We start from the raw sequence: 26,567 nt of genomic DNA, 5'->3' as shown, positions 1-26,567 counted from the left end.
TCTTCATGGAACAGAACGCAAGGCTTTGGAGCCAACCAGTTGTCGTCGGGGCCCTCTTGCTGCACCAGTAAATTGGGACCTCTCTTTTAGCTAGGAGTAGGGAGATAGCGACGAACCTATGCACTTTGATGGGAATCTGGACCACATATCCCAGGAGAGCAATCTCGGGCAAAGGCACTAGAGGGATCTGTATCATTTTACTTAAAAGTATGTGTACTGCTTCCCAAAAGGAGTGGACTCGCGGGCAGGTCCACGCGAGATGTGCGAAGTCGGCCTGCGGAGATGGCAACGCTGGCAGCAATGTGGTCTGTCGGGGTCTATTCTGTGCATGCGGGCAGGTGTCACGTAAATTCTATACAGAAATTTAGTGTATAATTTGTGTCTGCTGTTGAGGGACACTGTTCTAGTAACTCCGCAGCAGGCCACCCATTGTTCGTCAGTGATTGGGTTGCCTAAGTCCAATTACCATGCACTACACAATCTTTCATCATCCATTGGGATCAAGTCAGAGCCCGCCCTATACAAGTGGGATATTATATGGAACCCGGTGTTGCAGGTGATCACCAATGTTAGGGGGGGAAATGAGGCAGGTTCTAATAGGTATTCAGGAAGCTGGGCTCGTAGGGCAGAGTGTAGATGGGCCAAAACAAATCTATCCATGAATGTGGCATCGGAAAAAGTAGACATATCTTCTGGATCAAAAACGTGGCCAACCGGAGAGAGGTCTTCCATCGTAGACATATTAAATGTATTGCATGTCCTTTGTACTAGTTATTCGCTATTTATAGGTAGGACAGAGGAATTAGGCAGCGGGAGCGAGGAGGAGTACAGTGTTTGAGTGCGAGTGATACGGCACAGTTTAAGCCATGCCGAACTGGTAGTGGAAACTGGCTATATGTCTGTGGGGTTGCTAGGGATGCCAGTGGGCAGTAAGGAGGCAAGTGTGTTAGGCAGAACAAAGTCAGATTCTGGGCGTAGATATGTAATCCTTGCGTCTGGATGGTACCATGTCTGCGCAAAACTACATTGGGCGGCCAGAAAGTATAGTTGAAGATCCGGAATCCCCTACACTCCTCGGTCATAGGGGAGTGTCATCACCTGCCATTTTACTCTGGGACTCCTGCTGCCCCAAACTAATCTAATCAGGTGCGACCTCAGAGTATTGAAGAATTTATTGGAGAGTGGGATTGGTATGTTGTGAAACAGGTATAAAAATTTTGGGAGAGCAATAATTTTTACCAGTGCAACTCGTCCCGCCATGGAGAGGGGACGTTTAAGCCAGGAGTCAATTTGTGTTCCAATTTAGAGATGGCCACTCCATAATTACGGCGTATAATTTGGTCCGTGTCATGATGGATATGTATCCCTAAGACTTTACAGAGTCCTCATGCCAGTCTAAAGGGAATTCCGGGACCCACCTGGTTGTGCTAGCCATGAGGGGAAATATGACTGATTTGTGCCAATTCATCCCAAATCCTGAGAATGTACCGAATTGAAGGATCTCTCTAAGGAGAGGGTCCAGGATCGTTTGAGGATCTCAGTGTCTTCTGCATAGAGGGAAACCAATAGCTGGCCTGTGTTGAATTGCAATCCGCTGTGTAAATGTTGTTCTTGAAAGTGTCTGGGTCAGTGGGTCCATCACTAGAATAAACAATAAAGGGGAGAGGGGGCAACCCTGCTTTGTGCCACGTGATGGTGTGAAGGGGGCTGACAAAGTGCCATTCAGTCGGAGCCGAGCTGTAGGTTGTGTGTATAACAAAGCAGTGGTTGTAACGAATCCCTGGGGCATTCCCATGTGTTGCATAATGGATAGAAAAAAGGGCCATTCTAGGGAGTCGAAAGCTTTTTCAGTGTCAAGTAGGATTGCCGCTGCGGGGACTTCCGGGTTAATTCTGTGTAAGGTGTTGAAGAGGGTGCAGAGGTTGAAGGCAGTGGAACGGTGAGAAATGAAACTTGATTGCGCAGGGGATATTATAGATTCCATAAGTAGTGATAGTCAGCATGCCAACGCCTTGGCAAGGATTTTATAGTCTAAGTTTAACAATGATAAGGGTCTATAAGAGCTACAGTGTAGTGGGTCCTTGCTGGGCTTCGGGAGCAAAATAATAACAGCCTTTCGTAGGGTTGGAGGGAGCTGTTGCTTTTCCAGAGCATCGGCATAAACATCTAAAAGTCGGGGGATCAAAAGGTCTATGTAAGTTTTGTAAAATTTGCCTGTAAATGCATCGAACCCGGGGGCTGTGGATGGGTTCAGTGCTGCAATGGCTTTATTTATGCTGTCCGTTGTAATGGGCTCTGCCAGAAAATCTTGCATAAATTTCTCCAAATATACCAATGCTATCTCGGACAGGTACAACTTTTGCCCGGAACGGTCTTGCCCTAGTCTGGAGGTGTATAGTGCCTTAAAATAAGTAAAAAATTCCTTCTGTATCAGTAGTGGGTCTGTGAGTTTAGTCCATGCCGCGGAATGGAGTTCTGTAACGTACGATTTTGCATAAGGGGGTCGGAGCATTTGTGCTAGGATGCGGCCAGGGCGATCCCTTCTCCATAAACTTTATTGTTATGGTAGTCAAGGAACGACTAGACAACAACGCCCTCAACCGCATTCAAGGATCGACTAGACAACAACGCCCACAACAGCAAGGAACTTTTCAACATCGTCAAAGAGCTCTCGAACCCTAGCGCCGGAAACAACGACATCACTCCCTCGCAAGACCTCTGCAACTCGCTCGCCGCGTTCTTCCACAGCAAGATCGCAGACATACACAACAGTTTCAGCACACATCCGACGCAACCTACGCACGTACCAACGCCCCCCACCACCACCCTCAGCGCCTGGACCCCGGTCAACACCGAAGACACCATCCACACGATGAACTCCATCCACTCCGGATCACCAACTGACCCCTGCCCTCACCACGTCTTCAACAAGGCCGACTCCGTCATTGCACCCCATCTACGGGACATCATCAATGCCTCCTTCGACACCGCCACCTTCCCAGAGAGCTGGAAGCACGCCGAACTCAGCGCCCTACTGAAGAAACCATCAGCAGACCCCACCGACCTCAAAAAGTACCGCCCCATCTCGCTCCTTCCTTTTCCTGCCAAAGTCATTGAGAAGACCGTCAACAGACAGCTGGCCACCTTCCTCGAGATAAATGGATCCCTCGACCACTAGCAGTCCGGCTTCCGGGCCAACCACAGCACCAAGACCGCCCTCATCGCAGCCACCGACGACATCCGAGCCCTGCTCGACAACGGGGAAACAGCGGCCCTCATCCTCCTGGACCTCTACACGATCAGCAAGTTGCCACCACACCCTAGTGCAGCGCCTCAACAACATCAGAATCCAGGAGAAGGCACTAGAGTGGATCATCTCCTTCCTCGCCGGAAGAACACAGAGAGTCCGCCTCCCCCGTTCAGATCCGAGGCCACCGAAGTCATCTGCGGCGTACCACAAGGATCGTCACTCAGCCCCACGCTGTTCAACATCTACATGAGCCCCCTTACGGCCATCGCATGCCAACACAACCTCAACATCATCTCCCACGCCGACGACACCCAGCTGATCCTCTCCCTCACCAACGATCCAGCCACCGCCAGAACCAACCTACACGAAGGGATGAAAGACGTAGCCGAGTGGATGATGAACAGCCGCCTGAAACTGAACTCAGATAAGACGGAGGTCCTCATCCTGGGATCTTCCCCCTCCGCCTGGGACGGCTCCTGGTAGCCCCTGCCCTGGGCAGCGGACCCAAACCAACAGACCACGCACGCAACCTGGGCTTCATCTTGGACTCCTCCCTCTCCATGACCAAACAAGTCAACGCCGTCTCCTCGTCATGCTTCAACATCCTACGCATGCTACGTAAGATATTCCGGTGGATCCCCACCGAAACCAGGAAGAAGATCACCTAGGCCCTCGTCACCAGCCGACTGGACTACGGCACCTCCCTCTATGCTGGAACCACAGCCAAACTCCAGAAAAGACTCCAGCGCGTTCAGAACGCCTCAGCACGCCTCATCCTGGACTCCAGTTGTTTAATAAGCATCTCTTGCTGCCTGAGCACTCAGCCTTCTGCCACTTATCCAATGCCATTTTCCCCACCATCAGTGTCAGTAACTCGGGCAGTCCCGCTAAGGCAAAAATACACTTTCGCTGTGGTCGCTTGGTAGACAGATGTTACAGGGCCTATGAGGGTCTAACCAAAACATTTTGTGATTACAGGATGGGCAAAATTCAAAAGGTGTGTTCTCCATGCCCTCCCACAAATGAGTCTTAGCAAGTCTGATGGCTTAGCAATAAAGTGGTTAACGTAGTGAAATATATGCAGCGGTAAATCTTTCATTCTTAGTTAAAACCATGATGTATTGCTCCTTGATACATTCTTCAACAATGACCCAGAGTACTGGCTTTGAATGCAGTGGCGCTCCTCCACTAAGGCAGAGGAGCATCGCCCCACTGCTCCAAAGGAAAAATAAAATGGTAATAACGTATCATTATTATCATTGTATTTTTTCTATGGAAGTCAGTGGCTTGCAGGGTTGGGCAGCGCAGGGGGAGGAGTGGTTCACACTCTCTAATTGCGCATGACTGGGGCGTGGCCAAGATGGCGGTGTGAGCAGACGTGCCACGTCGAGCTCCCGCCGTTGGCCGCCGTTTCATCGCCACTACCGCATCTCTTCTGGCCCCGAGTGACTCCCCGGGGGGCCCGGACCCGACATCAATGCCCCGGTGTCCATGAGAGACGCTGCGGCGGCCCGGTGACGCCAGGATCCTGCCGACTCGGGTCAGGCTAGACGCGGCCTGTGACAGCGGAAAGAACAACAGCGAGGCCGCGAGGGGCGGAGTCAGGCAGCCAACGCCGCGGCGACCCCGGCGGGCAGGGCAGGTCCGACCCGCGCGGCTGTGCGCGAGGCCTCCCGCGGCTCCTTAGCGGGGGCTTCTGCGGACCTGCCGATTCAGCCTGGTGGTGCGGCCGGATTCCCTGGGTGGCGGACTGGCCGCTGGCACGCGGTGGCCGGGTGAGCGGCGACAACACTCGTGGCCGGTGGGGCCCCGCAGGTGAGGAGTGGGGGGCGGTCGACCCCCCGCGTTGCACTGGCAATAGACTGTGGCCCCGGTCCGCCCGGAGGGAGCTGGCCTTCGCGTCAGGGGACATCGCACAGCGCACCGCTTTCTACGTGCCCCCCGATCTTGGCCTGCCGCTCCGGACCGCCATTTTGTGGGACCGGTGGAGCGCCTTGCCTGGACATACTCCCTGCGTCCCCCCTGCTTGGGACACCACATCACCATGGCGGCCTAGCTCCTGCTCAAGAGTTGGGTGCGGAACCCTGCCCCCCACGATCTCCGAGAGCCGCAGGTGTATAGAGGGGCTCCCACGAGCGCGGTGGGTGGCAGCGGGTCAGCGGGGGCATCGAGAGGACCCAACAACACGGCCCCCTAAGCGCGCCATGCTGCCCCTGGCTGATGGGGTAGCCGGCTGCCTCGTGATCATCGGAGTCTGGTGAGCTAGGCGCCGCCATTTTGTGAATTGGCCCGGTCCTGCGCCCTACCACATGGCTTGAAACTGGACACTACTGTCGCTTCTTGGTGTGGGTGGACATCCGCGTGGCCTGCTCCAGAGTACCTGTAATCCTCAGGGAACCCCTGGAGGCGTGAGCAAGACGTTCGAGTGGACACTACGGGGCCCCGAGGAGACTGGTCACTAAGCTACCGCTGTACAGGGCCTAGAGTTGAGAGCTGCGACGCCTTATCGACCCGGCGAGCTCTGATACCGGGCCCGAGGGGCATGGCCGCTGGCAGGGTGCGCAAAGACAGGACCATTAAGGACTTGCTGACCCCCGCCATTATGGGGAAGAAAACCGATCTTCAGAATGCTGGAGCCCAAGCGATGCCCACTAAGCCGGTGGCTGGTTCGCCGGGCAAACCTTCCCAAAGCACGGATGAGACTGTCACCAGGTCCTTCTTGGAGTCCCTGTTTAGCGGCTTGAGAGAGGACCTTCAACTCCTTAAGACGGAACTAAAGGATGAGATTCGAGAATTACGGCGGGACACGGACGCCATCGGGGAGCGTGTAGCCGACCTCGAGACAAAGAGCGACAGCCGTGATGTCGAGCTGGAGGCTCTCCAGCAAGAAATTATCCGCATACACGATCAGCAAGTTGACTTACAAACACATGTCGAAGACTTAGAGAATCGTTCTCGAAGGCATAATATTCGAATCCGAGGAGTGAAGCATACTCCGGACACAGCGGACCTCTTTCAGTTCACGACAGGCCTCTTCAACCACATCTTAGGCCGACCGGCAGATTCCGTTATAGTTCTGGACAGGGCGCACCGGACGGGCCCGCCCAGGGTCTCTGGTGCCCTGCCAGCAGATATTTTGGTGTGTGTCAAGGACTTTCGCACTAAAGAGGAGATCCATCAAGTATGGTGACCACTCGCCGTAGCTCTTTCAAGACCTCGCCGCCATCACCCTTGAAAAACGCAGGTCGTTCAGACCGGTCACTACTGAACTGAGGCGACTTGGCATCACCTACAGTTGGGGGCACCCGTTCCGCTTGATGTTCAAGTGGGACAATAAACTACATCAGCTGCGGTCCCTCTCCGATGCTTGCCGGTTGTTGGGCATTGAGGAGCCGGACCCGGAGGGCGGCTCGCAGTCCGGGAATGTCCCGTAAAATGGCTCCTCTAACAGATGGCGACAGCAGAAACGGCGACGCAGGCCGCGTCGTCCACCCCAGGAAGAGATTCACAAAGGCCAGAGAGCGGCAGTCGAGACGGCAGCAGCAGAACTAACAGCAACAGATAACGGCTGATGGTCGGGAGCCGGGGGCCCGGGATCCTTCGGGCTGGTTATGGATCGCATCGGCGGTTGACGGCGGGAGGACTCCCAATGGAGGCGGACACATCCCCCTGCTTTTTCCACTCATCTGTGAGAGATGAGGGACAGTGTTGTACTTTGGTGGCTCGTTGTTTTGTGGTTTTCACTTTGGGGTAGTTGGGGGGTAGGGGGCAGTGCAAGGGTAGTTCCGGTTGTGGGTGGGCGAGGGGGGGTTCCAGGTCCAGGGAGTTTCGCAATGACAGGCAAATGGGCATTCCAGGCCGTATGGGGCTAGCCCTCGCTGGGCATGTCTCAGCCCGGCTCCAGTGCACGGCGGGGAGGATTGATGGACATCAGGGGTCCACGTGGGTGATCAGGAGAGAAGGGTACGGATGATGATTTATGGCTTCCACTGAGGTACGCATCCTCTCACTGAACGTGAGAGGTCTCAACAACCCTATCAAACGCAAGGCGGTACTCTCGTGCCTCAAGCACTCACAGGCTGCCATCTGTCTCCTCCAAGAGACGCACTTACTGCAGAAGGATTGCATACGTATGAAATCACACACCTTTCCACAGCAATTTTTTTCGGCCGCACCACACAAAAAAGCTGGGGTTGCTATATTGGTGGCGAGAAGGTTCCGGGGGCGGGTCCTGAGACAGGGAGCGGAGATCAAGGGGAGGCTCTTGTCGTGCCATTTCTCACTGGGAGGATCTGATTTTACGGTCTGTTCGGCTTACGCCCCTAATGAAGGACAGGAGACTTTCTTCCACGACGCGCTTAACATACTGGCAGCCTAGGCTGATAGACACATATTGCTGGGAGGGGACCTTAACCTAGTGTTCAACACTGCCCTAGATAGGTCAGCGCAGCGCTCTACACATGCCGGGTCCTTGTCGGCGGGTGGGTTGGCGCGACTGAAAGAACTAGGCATGGTAGATCTCTGGCGCAGTCTCCACCCGGGCACCAGGGCTTACTCATACTTTTCGAGTGCACACCGCACTTACGCCAGGCTTGACTACTTCTTGGCCTCTACTTCCTTCCGTACACTGACCTCCGCAGTGGAGATAGGAGTTGCATCCCTTTCGGATCATGCTCCACTGTTGGCCACTTTCCTCTTCCCACCGGTGCAGCGGCCGCCCCGGTGCTGGCGCCTGCGGGACACACTGCTGAATCACAGAGAGATGCCGGGGAAAATAATAGGGGCAATCCACGATTACCTGCTACACAACGCCACGGCTGACACCTCCCTAACCACGCATTGGGCGGCCCTAAAGGCAGTCCTCAGGGGGGAATTCATAGCCTTAGCTGCGGCAGAGAACAAAGCACGTGCGGAGAAGAGGGAAGAATTAACACAGGAGGTCAGGGAGTTGGAGGGCATGCACCAGAGGACGTGCGCACCGAGGATATGGAGACAGTTAACCCTGGCCAGGAAACAATTGGGTGCGCTAGACCAGGACAGAGCGGAATTCGCGGCACTGAGGGTGCGCCACATGTACTATACTGGGGGGGATAGATGCGGACGTCTTCTGGGTCAGGCTCTCAGGGAGAAACGGCAGCACCAGACAGTACAAGAAATCAAAACGACCGGAGGTGGCCTGGCCACGGAAGACAGAGACATCGCAGCCGCATTCAGCGCATTCTACACCTCGTTGTACTCAGGGGATACGCTAGATCTGGAAGCGAGTGCTCCCTTTTTGGACTCTGCCCAACTACAAGCACTTACCGCTGAGCAGGCGAAGGCCCTGGATAGCGACATAAGGCCTGAGGAGGTAATCTCAGCCATTTCCCGGCTCCGGCTGGGGAAAGCCCCGGGGCCGGATGGCTTCACAGCTCTCTTTTATAAGAAATTCTTCATCCAGGTGGTGCCGCTGCTTACCAACCTATTCAATTAATTCTCGGAATCCGGGGCTATCACAGGGGACTTGTTAGATGCCACCATCTCCGTGATCCCTAAACCGGGGAAAGACAAAACTAATTGCGCAGCATATAGGCCCATCTCGCTTCTCAATATCGACCTGAAGCTTTATACCAGTATCCTCGCCGTGAGGCTTGGCCCACTGATGCTGAGGTTGATCGGACCAGACTGGGTTCTTCTCGGAATGCCAGACCATCGACAACACCAAACGGGCACTACATCTCATCGAAAAAGCCACGCGTACGGAGGGGGAATATATGCTGCTGTCTATCGATGCGGAGAAGGCCTTCGACCGCGTCCATTGGCCATACTTAGAGCAGGTCCTGGTGCGGGCCGGATTAGGCGAGCGTTTTTGTGCTTGGGTCCTCAACTGCTACTCTAGGCCCTCAGCGACAGTACGGGTCAACGGGTACCCCTCGCCCGCTTCCCTATAGAACGGGGCACACGGCAAGGTTGTCCCCTCTGCCCCTTATTATTCGCCCTGTATATGGAACCCTTGACGCAGGTGATACGACTTACCCCGGGGATTCGCGGCATCAAGATGGGAGCCTTTACACACACCATCAGCCTATATGTGGATGACGTCCTGCTGTCCCTCTCCTCCCCTCGTGAGTCCCTTCCTGCCTGCGCAGCGGTACTTGACACCTTTGCAGGGGTGGCTGGTTTTAAGGTTAACCTTAGCAAATCCGTGGCACTTGACCTCTCCCTAGAGGAGTCCACGAAGACATTCCTACAGGGCCTCTTCCTCTTCCTGTGGGCGTCGGAGGCGATCCAGTATTTAGGCATACAACTGGCACCGACCTTACACGGTATGGTCCGCCTGAATTATGCGAAATTGAGGAACACAATACGGTCGGAGTTGGGTAGATGGAAACACCTTCCCCTGTCGTGGCTAGGCAAAGTGGCGTCGATAAAAATGACAATTCTGCCGCAAGTATTGTATTTATTCAGAGCTGTACCTATGCGGCCACCGGAAGGGTGGATCCGTCAAACGCAGGCGGAACTGGCCAACTTCATTTGGAATGGACGGCGTCCACGCATGAAGCTGCGCCTGGTGATGCTGCCTCCTGAACAAGGAGGGCTGGGCCTCCCAGATCTGCTCCTCTACTTCCAAGCAGCACAGTTACGAACACTAGTGGAGTGGAGCAAATGGGAATCGGAGAAGCACTGGATCTTCCAGGACCAGGCAGTGGCGGGTCGCACTTTGCAAGAAGTGCCCTTCTTGCGGCAGCACCACAGACCCCCGAATCTCTATGCCTCCTTCATTACGAGGACGCCCCTAAAAGTCTGGGACCAGGTGAACATACCACATGACCTAACGTCCTTCCCATCCCCGCTGACACCTCTGGTGTCCAACCCGGACTTTGGTCCCGGCATGGATACAGGGGCTTTTGCGAAGTGGGGCCCTGCGGGTTGCAAAGTATTGTCCCACATCTATGCTGAGAAAGGAGCAATTCCCTTTGACGCCTTCCGCCGGGAATATGGTCTTCCGGAGGAGGAACGCCTTTGCTATTTCCAGGTGAGACACTGGGCGCTCCAGCCCACTGTTAGATCGGGGGCTGACCGCAGACTCAGCGACTATGAATACTGGTTGCTTTCTAGGAAGAATGACCGGGGCCTAACATCAGATCTTTATCGTATGCTCATGGGCAGATACGCACACATTCACAACGCAGGACGGGCGAGGTGGGAACGGGATTTGGAGCACGCACTGAGTAATAAAGAATGGGAAGGCATTTGTTATAGGGCCCGTCATTCTGCACACCACATGGGACTGACAGACACTCTCACTAAACTGGCCACATATTGGTATTACACCCCGGAAAAATTGCACGAGATAGACCACAAAAGGGATGCGCTCTGCTGGCGGGGCTGCGGGGAAAGGGGTACACTGGTACATTTACTATGGGGCTGTTCTCACCTGCAGGCTTACTGGACTCAGGTGCTAGACGAGGTAGATTTACACTTGGACACCACCATCCCGAGATTCCCCGCCTATGTGTTGTTGGGCTCCCCCAACCCCATCACTTATCCCCTGCGCTCCCACAGAGGACGACTGATTGCTATAGCCTTGGGATCGGCGACACAGAATATACTCACTTACTGGCGGCCCACACATATCCCCCCTTTTCAGGGCTGGCTGCATCGTCTCTGGTACGTCCTGGGGATGGAGAAACTGTCCCTGATTGCTAAGGGGGAGGGCGAAAAATATCCGGAACTGTGGCAGCCCTTCTTGACACTTTTGGCTTTCGAATTTAGAGAAGTGACCTGCCCTAGATACCTACGCCTGTTGCGGCTGTCTCAGCCGGTTGTTACGAACACTGAGGCCTGAGAGAACATTATTGCGAATTAGGAACACGGACCTGTAACCGGGGTGGGGGGCGGGTAGGCAGGGGGGTCGCAGGGACGGGGAAGTTTCGTTGAGTTTTGGTTTTTTCTCCCCTATTTGGACACTACTAAGCTTTTTGGACATGGACCCGATAGCAGATGCAGCTACCTGGATACGATGCCCTACCATTCAATGTCACCGTCGCAGGTGCTTTACAGACGCTCTAAGGGCACCTGGGCATCGGGGCAGGGATCACAACACGCATATGTCCAAGCTCTCCTTTTTCCCTTTTCCCTGTGTTAACTCTTTCTTAAAAGCTGTATTGACGCTGGCCGAGCTGAATGTTGATGCCACGCCAGCCTGTAAAGCACTTTGGTATGATGTACTGATTTTGCAGCGCAATAAACAAAGTTTATACATAATTGCGCATGACTGTTTGAGGGCCAGCCAAGCTGTCCTGCATACTTTGCATATTCCCCATCAGGCGGCATTACACAGCCTGGTGGGAAACATGCAAAGCCTCCCTGTACCAGTCTGAGTGTCAAACCATGGCACTCAGACCAATCACAACGCTCCATTTCAGCGTTGTGATTGAGATAGAGGTTGACACAGAAAACAAGGCAGATAGGTAAAGCTAAGCAGGAAAAAGGATGATACAAAAAGAAGAAAGAAGTGGGGTTCAATCCTAATCCCCTAAGGAGGAGCAGGAAACTGTTTATAGTATTTTTTCTGTACATAAATACTCATTGGAGAGAAAGAGGATAAGGAAGAGAGGAGAGAGGAATATTGAAAAAGAGAATGACAAAGAGAGATGACAGGATGAAGAGGACTGGAATCTTTAATGAATGAGAAGAATCAGTGTCAGTGAACTGATGTTCACATTAACCGAAATCCCAAACTGCAGCCTCTGGCTACCTCCTCTCGCAACAACCATGCTGCCCTAGTCAAGTACAGAAGTTCTGTATGGCACTTCACATGCTCCTGCCTGTAAAGATTCAGTGTAACAGATTCAAGCACATAGCGTGGTGTTCCTAATATGACTAATACCGCTCCAATTCTGCTAGCCTTTCGGAGAAACTGGCTCGTATGAAAATGTCCCATTTGTTGTCCATACCATATTACCCACACAATGGACTGGTGCATCAAGGACGTTCGCTCAGCACGCTGTTACAAGGATATAAAAATTATACAAATGATTTAAGGTTTTGGGATGTGTAGCTCAATAAGCGATAGACCTACACATGAATTTTCTGAGGCCTAAATATATCCATAAATGTTTTCAGTGTGACCTTACCCAAAAAGGATCAGACTGAAGAGTGTTCAATTTTGGATGAGGATAGTGAATTCTCCTATTATAAATTATATTAAAGGTTTGATTCAGATGTTAATGAGTGGATTAAAGTAAGCCCAGATTGATATATAGCCCAAAGCATATGGAAAAATATAATTGTGCTTTATGCTTCATGGCTGACATAGAATGTTTCAGTAGGCCTACCAGAGGCAGATTTGTGTGGTGGAAACACACTTAGAGTAAGTGTTTCACCTGCTGCTGGGTGCAAACTCTGCAGCTGTAATTACTGGCACAATGTGATAACAAGCCTGCCTGTACAGTGCAATTACAAGTTAGATTACAGCTCCATTGAACGGGAGATTTAACTCATAACTGTGAAAAATATTGATTTGGAATGCTACCAAGAACAATGCTAGTGGTGCAGACCATTTGCACACCCTCCTCCTACCACCTTTTGTGTTTGATGTAATGCCTTAAGTGGAAAAGAGTACATGACCAAGGGTTCATCCTCTGACTGCTGTGCCACATGATCCAAACCATACCTCACTGATGAGGCCTACTAAGGCTGAAACTGGTCTGGATTTATGTGTGTACCCCTATAGAGGATCCCTGACAGGGCAGTTTAGAATGGGATTTTCCCACGAGGAGCAGGGTCAGTACCGATTTGCATAAGGTGGGCCTCTGGCCACACTGGCACAGTGGGAGAAAAATGAAGAGTATAAATGCTAACCACAGAGATTGCCAGTAGTTTAGACATTTTGCAAGCATTCCTCTCATCACGTTTTGGGATTGAACTGTGATGACCTGGATTTACCATACAGTATTCCAAAAGGTATTCTGTGACACATAATACACACAATTACCACCTGAACTAGCAGGTGATAAAAGTGTGTGGGGCAAGCGGGGGCATGGGAGAAGGGTGGGTAGGGAATGGGAATGCTGCCTTATAGGGGACAGCATTACATGGTCCCCGTGCCATGGCTGATGGTTGTGTGGGGGCTGGCAAATGGGTCAGGACTGTTATGTAGCCCATTCCCGAAGCAATCTGACTGGCAAGAAAATCTGGGTGTGAGAATACTGGGCCAGTCATGATGGGCCAAGGAGAGGTGAAGTTTGACCTTTCAGCCACTCCACAGCCCAAAGGCAACGTATTACATTCACATGTAATACACAGACAGAGAGAAACTGATTCCATTTATCATGTCAAAAAGATGAAGGTGAGGGAGCATGGCCAGTGCATGGGCTTCAGGCTTTGTTTTCGTAACTACATTTTCTTTTGACGCAAACTATTTGTGCAGATTAGGTTTATTTTACTCAGGTAAACCCCATCACATTTCAAGGGAGAGGTTCTCTCTAAAGTGTTTCCATATTTATCATACTCTACTATGATCAATGGTACCTCAGTTTGTCCAACATCTGCATTTAAAGACTCAGAAGATTGGTTTGGACTGTTCATTGGAGAACTTCTCGTGCTTGAAAGTAACAAATATCCAACAAAGGTAACCCCCACCACATTTCAAGGTAGAGGTTCTCTCTAAAGTGTTTCCATATTTATCATACTCTACTATGATCAATGGTACCTCAGTTTGTCCAACATCTGCATGTGGAGACTCCGAAGATTGGTTTGGACTGTTCATTGGAGAACTTCTCTTGGCTGAAAGTAACAAATATCCAACAAAAACTAAAATAAGTTCATATTTTCATATAACAGTCAATATTTCACATAAGTTCATTATATGTTTCTAGAAAATCTTGAACATGTATAGTACACCTGAATACTCTTCAGAGGAGGTCGGAAAGGTGAGCAGTCAAAATATAATTTTAATATAGCGACCTACACTAATATCAAATTTTTAATATCGTAGGGACAGAATATCGATGTCAATAATATCGTTGGCCAGAATATCGACCTTAACCCCTTAAGTGCTGCTGACGGCCAATGGTCGTCAGCAGCGCTACCTCCCCAGTGCTGCGCACGACCATTGAACGTCCATTCAACACTAGTTCTAATGGACAGCGCAGCACTGGGGAGAAATGTTTACACGCAGCTAAGGTGTTAAGGTAAGTAATATTGTTTATTTTTTATATTGAAGTAAGTAATATCAAAGTTAGTAATATCGAAATGTATTATTTTTTATTTATTGTTATTGTTAATTTGTTGTTAATTTATTATTAATTGGTAATTAATTTGTATTAATTGATAATTAAATTATTTGTGTTTTTTTAATGTGTAGCGGGTTGTATGTTTATGGGTGAATAGGGTGGGAAGTAATCTAATGTTATTTAAGTCAATATTAATTTATTTTATTGTTATTTATAATTAATTTTTTTGTTAATTAATTTGTAATGTTATTTATTTTACAAAAATTATTTAAATATTAGGTATGTTAATTTAACCACTCCGCTATCCAACATTTTCCACACTGTTACTTTCACTGGAGTTGGAATATTATTTTGAACCCCTACGCTATCCAACACTTTCTCTACTGTTGCACTCACTGAAGTGGGAATAGTAATTTGTACGCCTACGCTATCCAACACTTTCACTACTGTTGCACCCCCTGGAGTGGGAATAGGAATTTAAACCCCTATGCTATCCAACACTATCTCTACTGTTGCACTCACTGGAGTGGGAATAGTAATTTTTACCCCTATGCTATCCAACGTTTTCCATACTGTTGCTCTTCCTGGAGTGGGAATAGTAATTTTTACCCCAACACTTTCCCAACTGTTGCACTCACTGGAGTGGGAATAGTAATTTTAACCCCTACGCTATCCAACACTGTCCCTACTGTTGCAGTCACTGGAATGGGAATAGTAATTTTTACCCCTACAATATCCAACACTTTTCCTACTGTTGAACTCCCTGGAGTGTGAATAGTAATTTTAACCCAGACGCTGTCCAACACTTTATCTACTGTTGCACTGCCTGGAGTGGGAATAGTAATTTTTACCCCTGCGCTATCCAACATTTTCCCTACAGTTGCACTGTTTGGAGTTGAATTAGTAATTTTATGACCTCCGCTATCTAATATTTTTTGTAGTATTTTAGTTATTGTAGTATATCATTAATATTGAAAAGTATTCTATTTTTTAAAATGTGTTATATACATTTATGTAATTTTTATTTATATTATTGTTTTATGTGTATAGATGTATTTATAATTTATATTATATATTTTTATGTATAAGTTATTATATTAATTATTAAAAATTATCAGTAAGTATATACATATTATATATTATATGTATATGTTGAATTTATTTTTACATTATATATATTGCTTCTAATTTTTAAACATTTTAAAATATTTTTAACTATGTTTATTTTAATTATATGTATTATTTACTTTATTTTACATTATTGTTTAAACTTAAATAAAACAAAATATTTTTAACAACATTATTTTTGACTTCGATATTTTTTGGGGGATATTCTTGGACTTACCATAATGTAGATAGGATGTCGATATTCTTGCTTCGATAATTTTGTACGTTGATATTCTGACCTTCTATATTTTGTCAGTGATTTGGTTGGAAAAGCATATACACTAGAAAAAAACTGTGGTAACTTATATTGCACCAGAAGTACAATATAGAGCAATTTAGTGCTGCACAAATGGTCTATCAAAATAGAGCAGATTTGTATATTTACATGTTGCAGTAAACCACCCAAAAGATAGCAAAAATAAGCTGTGGTGTCACTGGTACCCAATACTCAGTATTAAAAAAAACTCTGTCAACATTTTTTACAAGTAGTGATAGATATGAAAATCACACTTGACCTGGAATAGAAGTATAAAATAAACCATCAAATAGAAGTTCTTTTTCAGGAAGCATTTCATAAGATGGAGATGATTGCTACACACATGCTGACTGCGGCCACTCCATTGCTGGTTATTCATTAGAACAAGCAATACCACTGAAAGGTGATTCTTTGTATAAGTGCACACAAAATACCACTACAGCGATCAGCCCACAGTGACATGGAGGTAGAGGTTTGTAGAAACAACACATAAACGTCACACTCAGCTGACAATGCTATCTAGAAGGCATTATAGTGGATGAAATGATGAAAACACACTTGCATGTTCTGCATTACACACTGACGGTTGGATCTAGAGAAATTATGGAACTGTTAGGCAAAGGATTTTGTTCTGCAATTCAAAGTCAATGTCATGCATCTTACCAAGTTTCGCTGACCCCTGACAGTTCTGATACAAGTTCTAAATTTTGGTAAACAAATTGTGAAGTCTGCCAGTGGATTTCCATACAGGGCAGTAATAGAACTTACAAAGTCTTCACTTGGGGGGATGGTGCGGATTGTGGTAGTTTGTAGAGCAAAGTATGGTAAAATATGTATTATGGATAAACAAAGATTGTTAGAGACAATACCAAACCCCAGTCATCTTGCTTTTTCATCCTATCACATTCTGGCCACTAAAATGCACATAGTTCTCGTAATTTACCAAGTGTTATATAAGAAGATCTCCCAACCACCTTCATGTTTAGCGATCTTTCAATTTTACCAAGGTTTGACTAACGTTGGTGCATAATATGTGTAAAATATGCCATTTGCCACTAATATTCCCTACACTTTCCTGGAGGAGAACACCCACTCCTCACTGGAAAATGGAATTCCAATCTGAACAAGTTAATAACTATGCCACTGCCCTACTGTTCCTCATTTGTCATACATTCCCCACTGGTTCATGGGGAAAAGTCAACAAATCCCATGAAGAATAGTCTCTAAATCCTTCCAAAATCTTTAAAGTCTTTATGCATAAAAAAGCTCTATCAAATCACATTGGTAAAAACAAATAGATGAACAAGTTACTTACCATCATACCGCCTTTTTTGGTAGAATCTTTATGGAACTGCAGAGTCCTTACCTTGTGAATTTGCAGAGGTGCAATACTGGATCCAGAAACTTGAAAGCAATTTACTCATGCGTCAACATTTGATGTAGTGCGGCTGCGCGTTGGGTCTGTCTGCTTGGGGTATGATGTTGGGGCTTCATCTCTATATATACGCTACCTCAGCGCACTGACATCTGTTTCTTTCTGTTCTCTGTCCGAGCCGTCAAACACAGAACAATTGAAATCAGATAGTGCAGTGTGCAGGTGCACCAGATCGGACTGTATGAATCCATTCCAGAGACAAGGGGAGGAGGGAGGGCCAGTGAGGAATCTGCGGTTAGATAAGATCTCTACCAGAAAAGGCGCTATCAAAGGTAAGTAAAATGTTCTTCTGATACAGGCTTCCAATGGCAGATCCCTCATGATGTGAATAGATACCAAAGCAGTACACTGCCCGATCATTAGACTGTGTTATAGCTCAGACCAGGAAATCCTGCAGGACAGATTGGGCAAAGTGCCTGTTCTGTCTAACCAGTCTATACTGGCAGTAATGCTTGATGAATATGTGGAGGGACACTCATGTAATAGACTGGCAAATGTCCATGACTCGCACACCCACTGCCAATACAATGGTAGCAGCCTTTGCTGTAGTGGAATAAGCAAGCAAGCCTTCTGAGGGCTGTTTTTTGGCTAACCTATAGCAGATCTTAATACATAAAACAATCCATCTGACAGTGGTCCTCTTTTGTCCCGTTTTGCCTTTCTAGCACAAGAGAAACCAACAAAAAGGTAATCCTCCTATTAATAACCTCTGGCCCGATCAACATAGAAGCTGAGGCCCCTTTTTGGGTCAAGACAATGAAGTCCTTCTTCCTCCTTGCAGGGAAGCGGCAGTGTGTAGAAGGCCTTCAAAGTGATGGATTGCCCTGTGTGGATGGCTACTACCTTGGACAGAAATAATGATTCGTATGGAGGACCAGAGGACCAGAGGATGTATATGGCAGTACCACAGATAATGCCTGGAGTTCGTACACTTGCCTTGCTGATTTTATGGTAAAAAAATATGGCTCGCCCTCTCACAAAAATCATCACAACTGGTGACTGAAGAAGGATGGCAGGTCAGGTAAATGTAACGTAAGAAAGCCGGAAAGGCCAAGAGATAACCTCTACTGTTGCCACATCCAGGCCTTACTGGTCTAGTAGTATACAAAACAGGAGAACATTAGACAACTGTGCATTCAAGAGTTGAACACCAGACAGAAAACTTCTCCCACCGTTCTGAGTAAACAGATTTGGTTGATGGATGCCTGACTGCTAGGATGACACCAACCATTTCGGGGGAGAAGATTGAAAGCCATCAACTGCCACTCTATCTCCATACATGGAGGTGTAGATTGTGTATGTTTTCATGCAAACCCAGCCCTGTTGCTGCAACAGGAGGTCCTCCTGAAGGGGAAGCTGAATTGGAGGACATATGCTCATGGCCAGAGGTTCCAGATACCATACTCTCCAGCCCAGTTCGGTCCCACTAGAATGACTGGGGCCTAGTTTCTCTCGATCTGCTTACGTACTCTGGACAGGAGAGGGAGGGGTAAAAAGGCATATAGAGTTTTGACACCAAGTGCTGAAGAAAGGTGTCTCCTAGGGAGGACTGCTTGGAAACTCCAACATGCAAAAGTTTGGACAATTTCTTTAGTGGCAAATCAATCAAGACAGGTTTCTCTCATATTGCTTGAAAATGCCCTGCTCCGCCTCTGTGTTTAACTGCCATTCCTGATCTGATAGGAACTGGCAGATGAGTGTGTCCAACCCAGCATTTGAAGATCCTGCCAGATGTTGGGCAATCAGGGAGATGCCCTGAGTGTTCAACAACTCCCAGAGACATAGTGCCTTCTGGCACAGGCCTTGTGTTTTGCAGTAGCACATGGGAGTTGTGTTGTCTGTGAGAATCTGCACCCCCCCCCCCCTATGATGAGGGTGGAATGCCTTCAGTGCCAAGCAAAATGTTAACAACTCCAACAAGTTGATTTGGAGTAGAGCCTCTGCCAGCTCCTAGAGTTCTCTGACCTCCACCTCTCCAAGATGACCTCCCCAACCCAGGAACGATGCATCTTTCCCAATCGGTATCTCGGGTGGGGTAGGGTGAGGGGTCTGCCTCTAGTCCAATTGCAGTCAAGCAGCCACCGCTGCAGATATTTTAGAATCTCCTTTGACACCTAGGTGGAGTCTGATCGGTTGCCTTGGTGTTAGGCCCCACAAGACTTCAGTTCCCACTGCAGAGTCTGCATGTGCCTCCTGGCATTGCCCACATTCTGGATGCAGGAGGCCAACATGCCCAGAAGCCTCAGAACTGTTCTCACTGAGACCCAGGTGAGTTAAAACATTGAGCTTGTGAGCAATGAGTGATCTGAGGTGATACAAACTTTCACTATGCAACTGTACAATGCCAAGAACAAATTAAAGTGGTTTGGTGGCAGTTGTGGGGGTAGTGGTAGGGGTCTGGGTAAAGAGTTGACCCTGAGGTCCTCACCATCAGGGGAGGGGTCCAACCCACTGGCATCCTAAAAGTCCTCAAAAATATTGGGCTCCTCACAAAAAGCCCCAATATTGTCATAGTATTGTGGGTCATGTTGAGAACATATGTACTAGCATTGTTTTGGGATGGGTTAAGCCTCCCAATCAGATAAGACTATCAGATCTGGGTACTACCTATTGTATTGATCCTTGCACCATAAGAGGCATTGGATGTTCCACCGGGGAAGGAGCCTGCAGCACAGTGCTCTATAATGGAGCAAACATCAGACGGAGGACAATTTGCGCGGTCAGAGTCAAGGAGGAATCCATCGATGGGCCTCCAACATGCTGCCACCTCAGATACTTAGTACCCAAAGGCACTCCGTTGGGTTCTGGAGAGGTTCTCAAAATTCTGTCCATAGCTTCTCTCAGTTAGCGTAGTTTGTACACTGTAGCCGTCCACTTGACCAGAAGTCGGATTGGAACCACTTCCCACCTGAAAGGGCCTAGAAGTACCCAGGGCATTGTGCGTCTCTAAAAAGTGCAAGTGACTGGACATCGGAGAGCCATTCTTGGAATTCGTATGTTTTTTGTGGGATTTACATGAATTACATTAAATCCTGGACCTTATTGTAGTGCGGATTCAGAAAGACATAGGGAGCGAAAGTGCAATTGTGCTTTTGACTTCCACTAGAATTGAGATTGCTTCCATGACTTCTTTTGGAGTTCAGCAACAACGTACTTAGGTTTTTGGTCTTGCATCACATTGCCGTTCATATTAGCGCAATATGACTTAGTATCATGTGAGGTGTTGAGGTACCAGAGGCAGATTGCCTGTCATCGACATCTGCCGAATTGAAACCTATCAGTTGAGGGGCCATATCTGCATGCTTTATACAAATGTAGGAGATTTTCCTGAGGGAAAAAAGCCTGTCAGTGACACCACTGCTTGCTACAGATTTGCATCGGAAGATGTAGGAAAAAAAGGAACTGACGTCAGTATTTGGAGATGGTGTACAGATGTATTTATAACAAATGGAAGGCGAGCCTCAAGCAGTTTCTGATGTGCCAAAGCATTATGGGGCACACTGAGAAAGAAGAGAATCACTTGAGATAGTGTGCAAACACTGAAAGAAGTTTCAGAGTGAGAGTATGATTGTTGTGTACCACTTACATGGTACCTTAGAACAGGGCACATTGATCAGACCTGACCAAAAGGGTTCATGGTAATGGTGCAACACTCTCCATCGAGGAAGATCGCGGAAGATAAGATTTTACCATGATAGTCAAAGAGAGAAAGTGATCACACACTTCCACTCTTAAAGAATTATGTGGCTTCAGTCACCCGTAGGCTATCATTTTGACTTTCTTTAGAATCATTGGCGTTATCAGTGCCCACACTATTTGAGATAATTACCCAATTAGATCTCTTGTGTGTGTTTAATTTTTAAATGAAGGACAATAACAAAATTACACATTTCCTGAAGAAGGTGGGAACTAAAAATAAATCCACCAAAATGTGTCAACAAAATGTTTGTATCACAATCTACCTACTGGACAGCTTTGTATGACTAATAAAAGTCAGAAATGTACAGTGATAATTTGGATGGATGCGTACAATTATAAAGACAGATTAAGACTTATGCGATTTCCTCTGTCTGAGTGAATTAGGTTGTAACTTCCAATGTGTTTTTCTGAATACAATTTTGAATGACATTTTCTTAATGAAGGTTATTTAAAATAAATGACTCATGACTATATGGAAGACAGTGAATGAATTAATGAAAAGTAAGGCAATTGGAGTAATTGTTCCTTTGTTAGTGTACATAGTGGAGTTCTTTTGGTATTTGTGATTCCATATCCCTGACCACTTGGGTTGAAAGGTTGCTCTCCTTTTGATGCATTTAGAGACCCTGCCAGATGGTTGGATACATGAAAGATGTTTGCTCGTCTAACCACTTCCATAAGCATAAAGCATCCTGGCACATGACCCAGGTCCCCACTCAGTTTTTCCTTTTCCAGGACCACATGGCGGTCGTGTTGTCTGTGAGGACCTGCAATAGATACCTGGAGGGATAGCAGGAACATTTTCCAGACCAAATGGATTGCCGAAAGGGCATTCTGCAGGGATTAGAGGCCTCTGCTCTCCACCTCTTTCAGGTGAAGCCCCCTGAGCCACAGCAATGACTGTGAAGTCTGGGTGGAGAAGGGAGAGTGACCTGCTGCTGGTCAAGATGGAATCTGACATCCATCACAGAAGATCCTGAGCTGGCCCCTGCAAGACCTGGACTGATTTCAAGAGGCAGCTCTGCTTTTGGGGCCACTGAAATTGGAGACTCAACTGCAGGACCCACCAATGCCATATTGTGGTGTTCGGGACAAAGAGGATGCATGAGGTTATGAGTCCATGAAGTCTCAGAGCCACCCTCAGTAAGTACCAGGATTGATCTTGAAACATTAGGATCATATCTTTAATGTCCTGGTCTTTTTACATTGGCAGAAAGGCCTTGAACGCCGCCATGTCCAAGACTGGCACAAAGAAGGAAATCCTCTGCGTCGGACACAGGTGGGACTTTGGCTTGTTCATGGAAAATGCTAGGACGTCAGGAATTAGGCCATCATCTAGAGGTGGTCTATTAGTGACAGTGGTGAGCCAACTTTGAGCAGGCTGTCCTCAAAGTACAAGAACACGTTTCCTCGACCACCAAAGGTGAGCAGCTACAACTTGCACCAATTTTCAATATCACCCAAGAGGCTGTGGTATGGCTGAAGGGCAGCATGGAAATTGAAAGTGCTCCAACCCCACCGTGAACTGCAGATAACGCCCGTGGGACTACAAGACAGTATATGAAAATGTTAAATGTTATTTACTTCCTCCTACCTACTAAGCCTGAACCTGTGAGGGCACGTTAAAGCATCTGAATCAGCTTTCTCCCCAAACTGCATTAAGCATAAAATGGCAAGTCCATAAGGGATGCCTGGATATTCTTTCAAAACTCAGTTGATCACATACAGCTGTGCCTTGCAGGCACTACACAGGTGCCAATAGCTCTGCCCAAAGAGCATTTGGTGTCCAAACCAGCATGCAAGGCGTACCCAGCCATCTTCTGCCCAATGCCCAAATGCATTATTTGAGCCATTGATGCCCTGAAAGGCTCTCAGATGGCTGAAAGGAATTTGCTGGCTATGTCTTATAAAGCATGGCTGTTCCTGCCCAGAAGGCACACCATATTCAAGGTTTTTAAGATCCGACTTGTCAAAGAGAACATTCTTTTTCTGTTGATGACTGGACAACTAGAATTCAGGCATAGAGTGCTTTGTCGAGTGAGGCTGCTTGACCATGCTGGGGTGGTTTCCACTGCGCGGAACCCTGGGCAAGGATAAGGTAGCTTGTGCTGGGGCATCCAACACTCTTACGCAATATACTATGCCATGCCAACCACCACAGCGCATAACACGGCAAACAGCAGGCACTGATGAGGAGGAAGGTGGTGGGGATGCGGAGCCCAAGCGAGCGGAGCTACAGACAGCTATACAGCGATCCCGAAAGGCATTAGAGACCCGGATTGATACCGTCTCCATCAATGCTAATCTTCTATCAGCTGACCTCCGCAAGGTGACAACAAAGTCACAGCAGTGGAGGAGGATGTTTCGGGCCTCAAGGGGAAGTGGTCACCCTAAAACAGCAAGTGTCACAGCTATCCGCCACAACGAAAGCCCTGGTGCGCCGCGCAGAAGATGCGGAGGGCCGGGCCCAGCGCAGCAACATTCGCATCCTGTGCTTCCCTGAAAGGTCAGAGGGGAGGTCAATAGAAGGGCTCCTGGAACAGTGGATCAGGTCTCATTTGTGCCCAGAGGGGCTCTCAGATGTGTTCATCATTGAAAAGGCACACAGGGCACTGGTGCCTCCCCCCCATGGGGCTTCTCCGCAGGCATTCATGACTAAAATCCTGAACTACAAGGACTGGGACTGTATTCTACGGTCAACCAGAGACCGACAAGTCCTCAGCTTTGATAATAACACAGGGCTTGATTCACTGAATGAACTTAAGACTCAATCCTAAACTTACTACTATTTTGGTATTCACAGAATGCACTTACTACTTTTGGCATTCACAGAATGAACTTACTACTTTTGGTATTCACAGAAGTTAGGATTTTGTCCTAAGTTTGTTTTAAGACAAACTTAAGACAGAGTTAAGACAGACTTAAGACAGACTTAAGACAAAATCCTAACTTCTGTGAATACCAAAAGTAGTAAGTTCATTCTGTGAATACCAAAAGTAGTAAGTGCATTCTGTGAATACCAAAATAGTAGTAAGTTTAGGATTGAGTCTTAAGTTCATTCTGTGAATCGGGCCCAAGATTTCTATCTATCCCGACTACACTAAAAATGTGCAGGAGCAACGAAATCGTTCCTAGGTGTCAAGAGGAAGCTGATGGACCTACACCTGCAATACATGCTTCTCCATCCTGCAAAGCTTAAGGGTCCGTCCCAGGGAAAGGCATACTTTTTCGATACTCCTGAGGAGGTGTGGGACCGACAGGAGATACGAGGGAAGCACTTTCCCCCCACGGGAGCCTCGGACACGAGTCAAGAATTGGGGAGTCAGACCTATTTCAGGAGCGCAGGCTGGGGGACGGAGAGGCTTTCGCCTCGCCTGTCAAAGAGGTTAAGCCAGATAAAAGAATCAAAGTTGGGAGCGATTGGACACTGTGCTTGGGTGCGGACTTGGTCTCTTATCTGGACGCAGAAGGAGAATCTGTGAGCCCAGACAATGGAGCAGTGCCGCAGTGGCCCACCAATGGTCCTGGAGAAGATGCTTGAGCAGGAGGTGGATGCTGGAGGGGGACAGGGGGAGGAGACTGAGTGAGGGCGGTGGGGCCCAACTGCACCCAGGAAATCAGCCTAAATAGGCAAATGGTTGTAGGTTGAAGTGAGGCATGCATTAATAGGTCAGGTGCTTGTTGCAGGCGTAGGGAGGGAGGCAATTTGGACAAGCTGCTTGTTGTCCTGCTTGGCGCTCACTGCAAATGTCATAGGGGGTCACTTAAATTGGCATACGACAGACATTGGTTGGGGGGGCAGTGGCTCCAGATTTCGATGCATTGGGTGGTTTGTGAATGTTTGCCCCAGTTGGGCTATATATGGGAATGCGTGTGGCCTGGCACGACATTAGGGGTGACATTTTTTATCAGTTTGTTGTTTGTCAAATGTCCTTGGGTGGGGGGGCAGGATATGGGGGTCATCAGTTTGTTTGGATTGTTTTGAAGGTGTGCACCGTAGAGGCGACTGCGGAGGTGGACGAGGCTTGACATTTGGGCCCCAGGTTCGCACACTCCACTATGGGGACTGAATATACATTTTTGACCTGGAATGTGAGGGGACTGGGCACCTCTACCAAGAGGCATAGGGTGCTAACATTTCTCAAACTGCATCATATCTCGATTGCCTGCCTCCAGGAAATGCACCTGGATGATAGCAGGGCAGCTAAAGTTGCCAAAAAGTGTCAAGGTCAGATGTATTATTCCTCCTATTCCACTTATACTAGGGGCACCTTGGTCTGGGTGGCTCCGGGCACACCATTTACTGTGATGTGTAGCGAGGCAGATGTGCATGGCAGATATGTAGTGGTGGTAGTCTGGATGGTAGGGAAATTGTCATTTTGAACACATATGCACCCAATATAGATGATCCATAATTTTTTTTAGGTCACCCGGGAATTATTGATTAACGGATTATCGAAGTGGATGTCCCCTTTATTTGGGTGGGCGACTTTATTTGTATGTTGGATTCAGCTCTTGATAGATCTTCCCCTAAGACAGGCACGAAACCTCGAATGACTCAAATGCTTAGCAAGATTATACAGGATGTGGGGGTGCATGACATATGGAGGGAAACTCATCCCTCAATTTCATTGTTCACTTGTCAATCCCAGACGCATGGCACAAACAGTAGGATAGATAGGGTGCTGGTGTTGGGCATCCCGGTTTTCCCTGAGATGGCGGTGACACATTTGGCGTGTTTCCTCTCTGACCACTCAACGGTACTAGGCACAGTGAGGTGGGGGACTCCTATCCTGAGCCCTAGGCATTGGAGGCTCCCGCCTGACCTCTTGGCAGATCAAGTGGGGAGGTCCACATTAGCTCAGTAAATCACAAACTACTTAGGGACGAACTGGGGGAGTGAGACTGGGAGGGCTACTGAGTGGGAAGCTCTAAAAGCAATGATACGTGGTGTGATTATGGGGCTCGTATATGGGGTGAGGCAACAATTAAATGGGGAACTTGATAAAGAGGAGAAGACTCTGGCCGAAATACAGGCACAAAGCCCTGCAGAATCGAGGGCAGATAGGAGAGAACAGGAACAGTGTGAGCGCGTAACTGACATTTGGGATAGGCTGGACGATACTCCCTGACGCGTTACGATCAGCGATTGTACGCTGAGGGCGACAAGTCGGACCGATTGCTGGCCTGGATTTTGCGAAGGGAACAGGCTCCCACACTGACCACTGCCCTGATGGCGGCGGGAGGGGGGCTTGCACACACCAGGGCTGGCGTCCTTGAGGTATTCAAACAGCGTTTACAGTGGGTCTATGCTACAGACCCCGGAGTAACAGCGTATAGCTACATCCCATTTGTAGAGGAAATGGCACTGCCGCAGCTCTCACCTGAGAGCGCAGAGGAGCTCGATGCTCAGGTCACTGTCGGAGAAGTGCAGGCAGCTCTGGCAGCTCTTCAATCTATGCCGGGATCCAAGGCCCCCAGAGCAGATGGGCTCTCTGTGGGCTTACTACAGGGGTACTCAGATCAGTTGATACAGCCGTT

The 26,567-nt window shown here is 48.2% G+C and overlaps 1 protein-coding gene across 1 annotated transcript in view; it reads right to left on the bottom strand.

Annotated features, from left to right (window-relative positions):
• The window catches only part of UNC80 (unc-80 subunit of NALCN channel complex), a 2,521,865-nt gene that overhangs the window by 2,202,360 nt on the left and 292,938 nt on the right, over positions 1–26,567 (bottom strand). The window contains exon 6 of the mRNA XM_086955549.1: positions 13,947–14,020. Coding sequence (XP_086811675.1) covers positions 13,947–14,020 — 74 coding nt within the window. The remainder of the gene's footprint in view (positions 1–13,946; positions 14,021–26,567) is intronic.

Source organism: Lissotriton vulgaris, chromosome 2_1, assembly GCF_964263255.1.
Source record: "Lissotriton vulgaris chromosome 2_1, aLisVul1.2, whole genome shotgun sequence".
NCBI lineage: Eukaryota > Metazoa > Chordata > Amphibia > Caudata > Salamandridae > Lissotriton > Lissotriton vulgaris.
The sequence above is the reverse complement of the archived record's forward strand: the minus strand, read 5'-3'. Positions and strand labels throughout refer to the sequence as shown.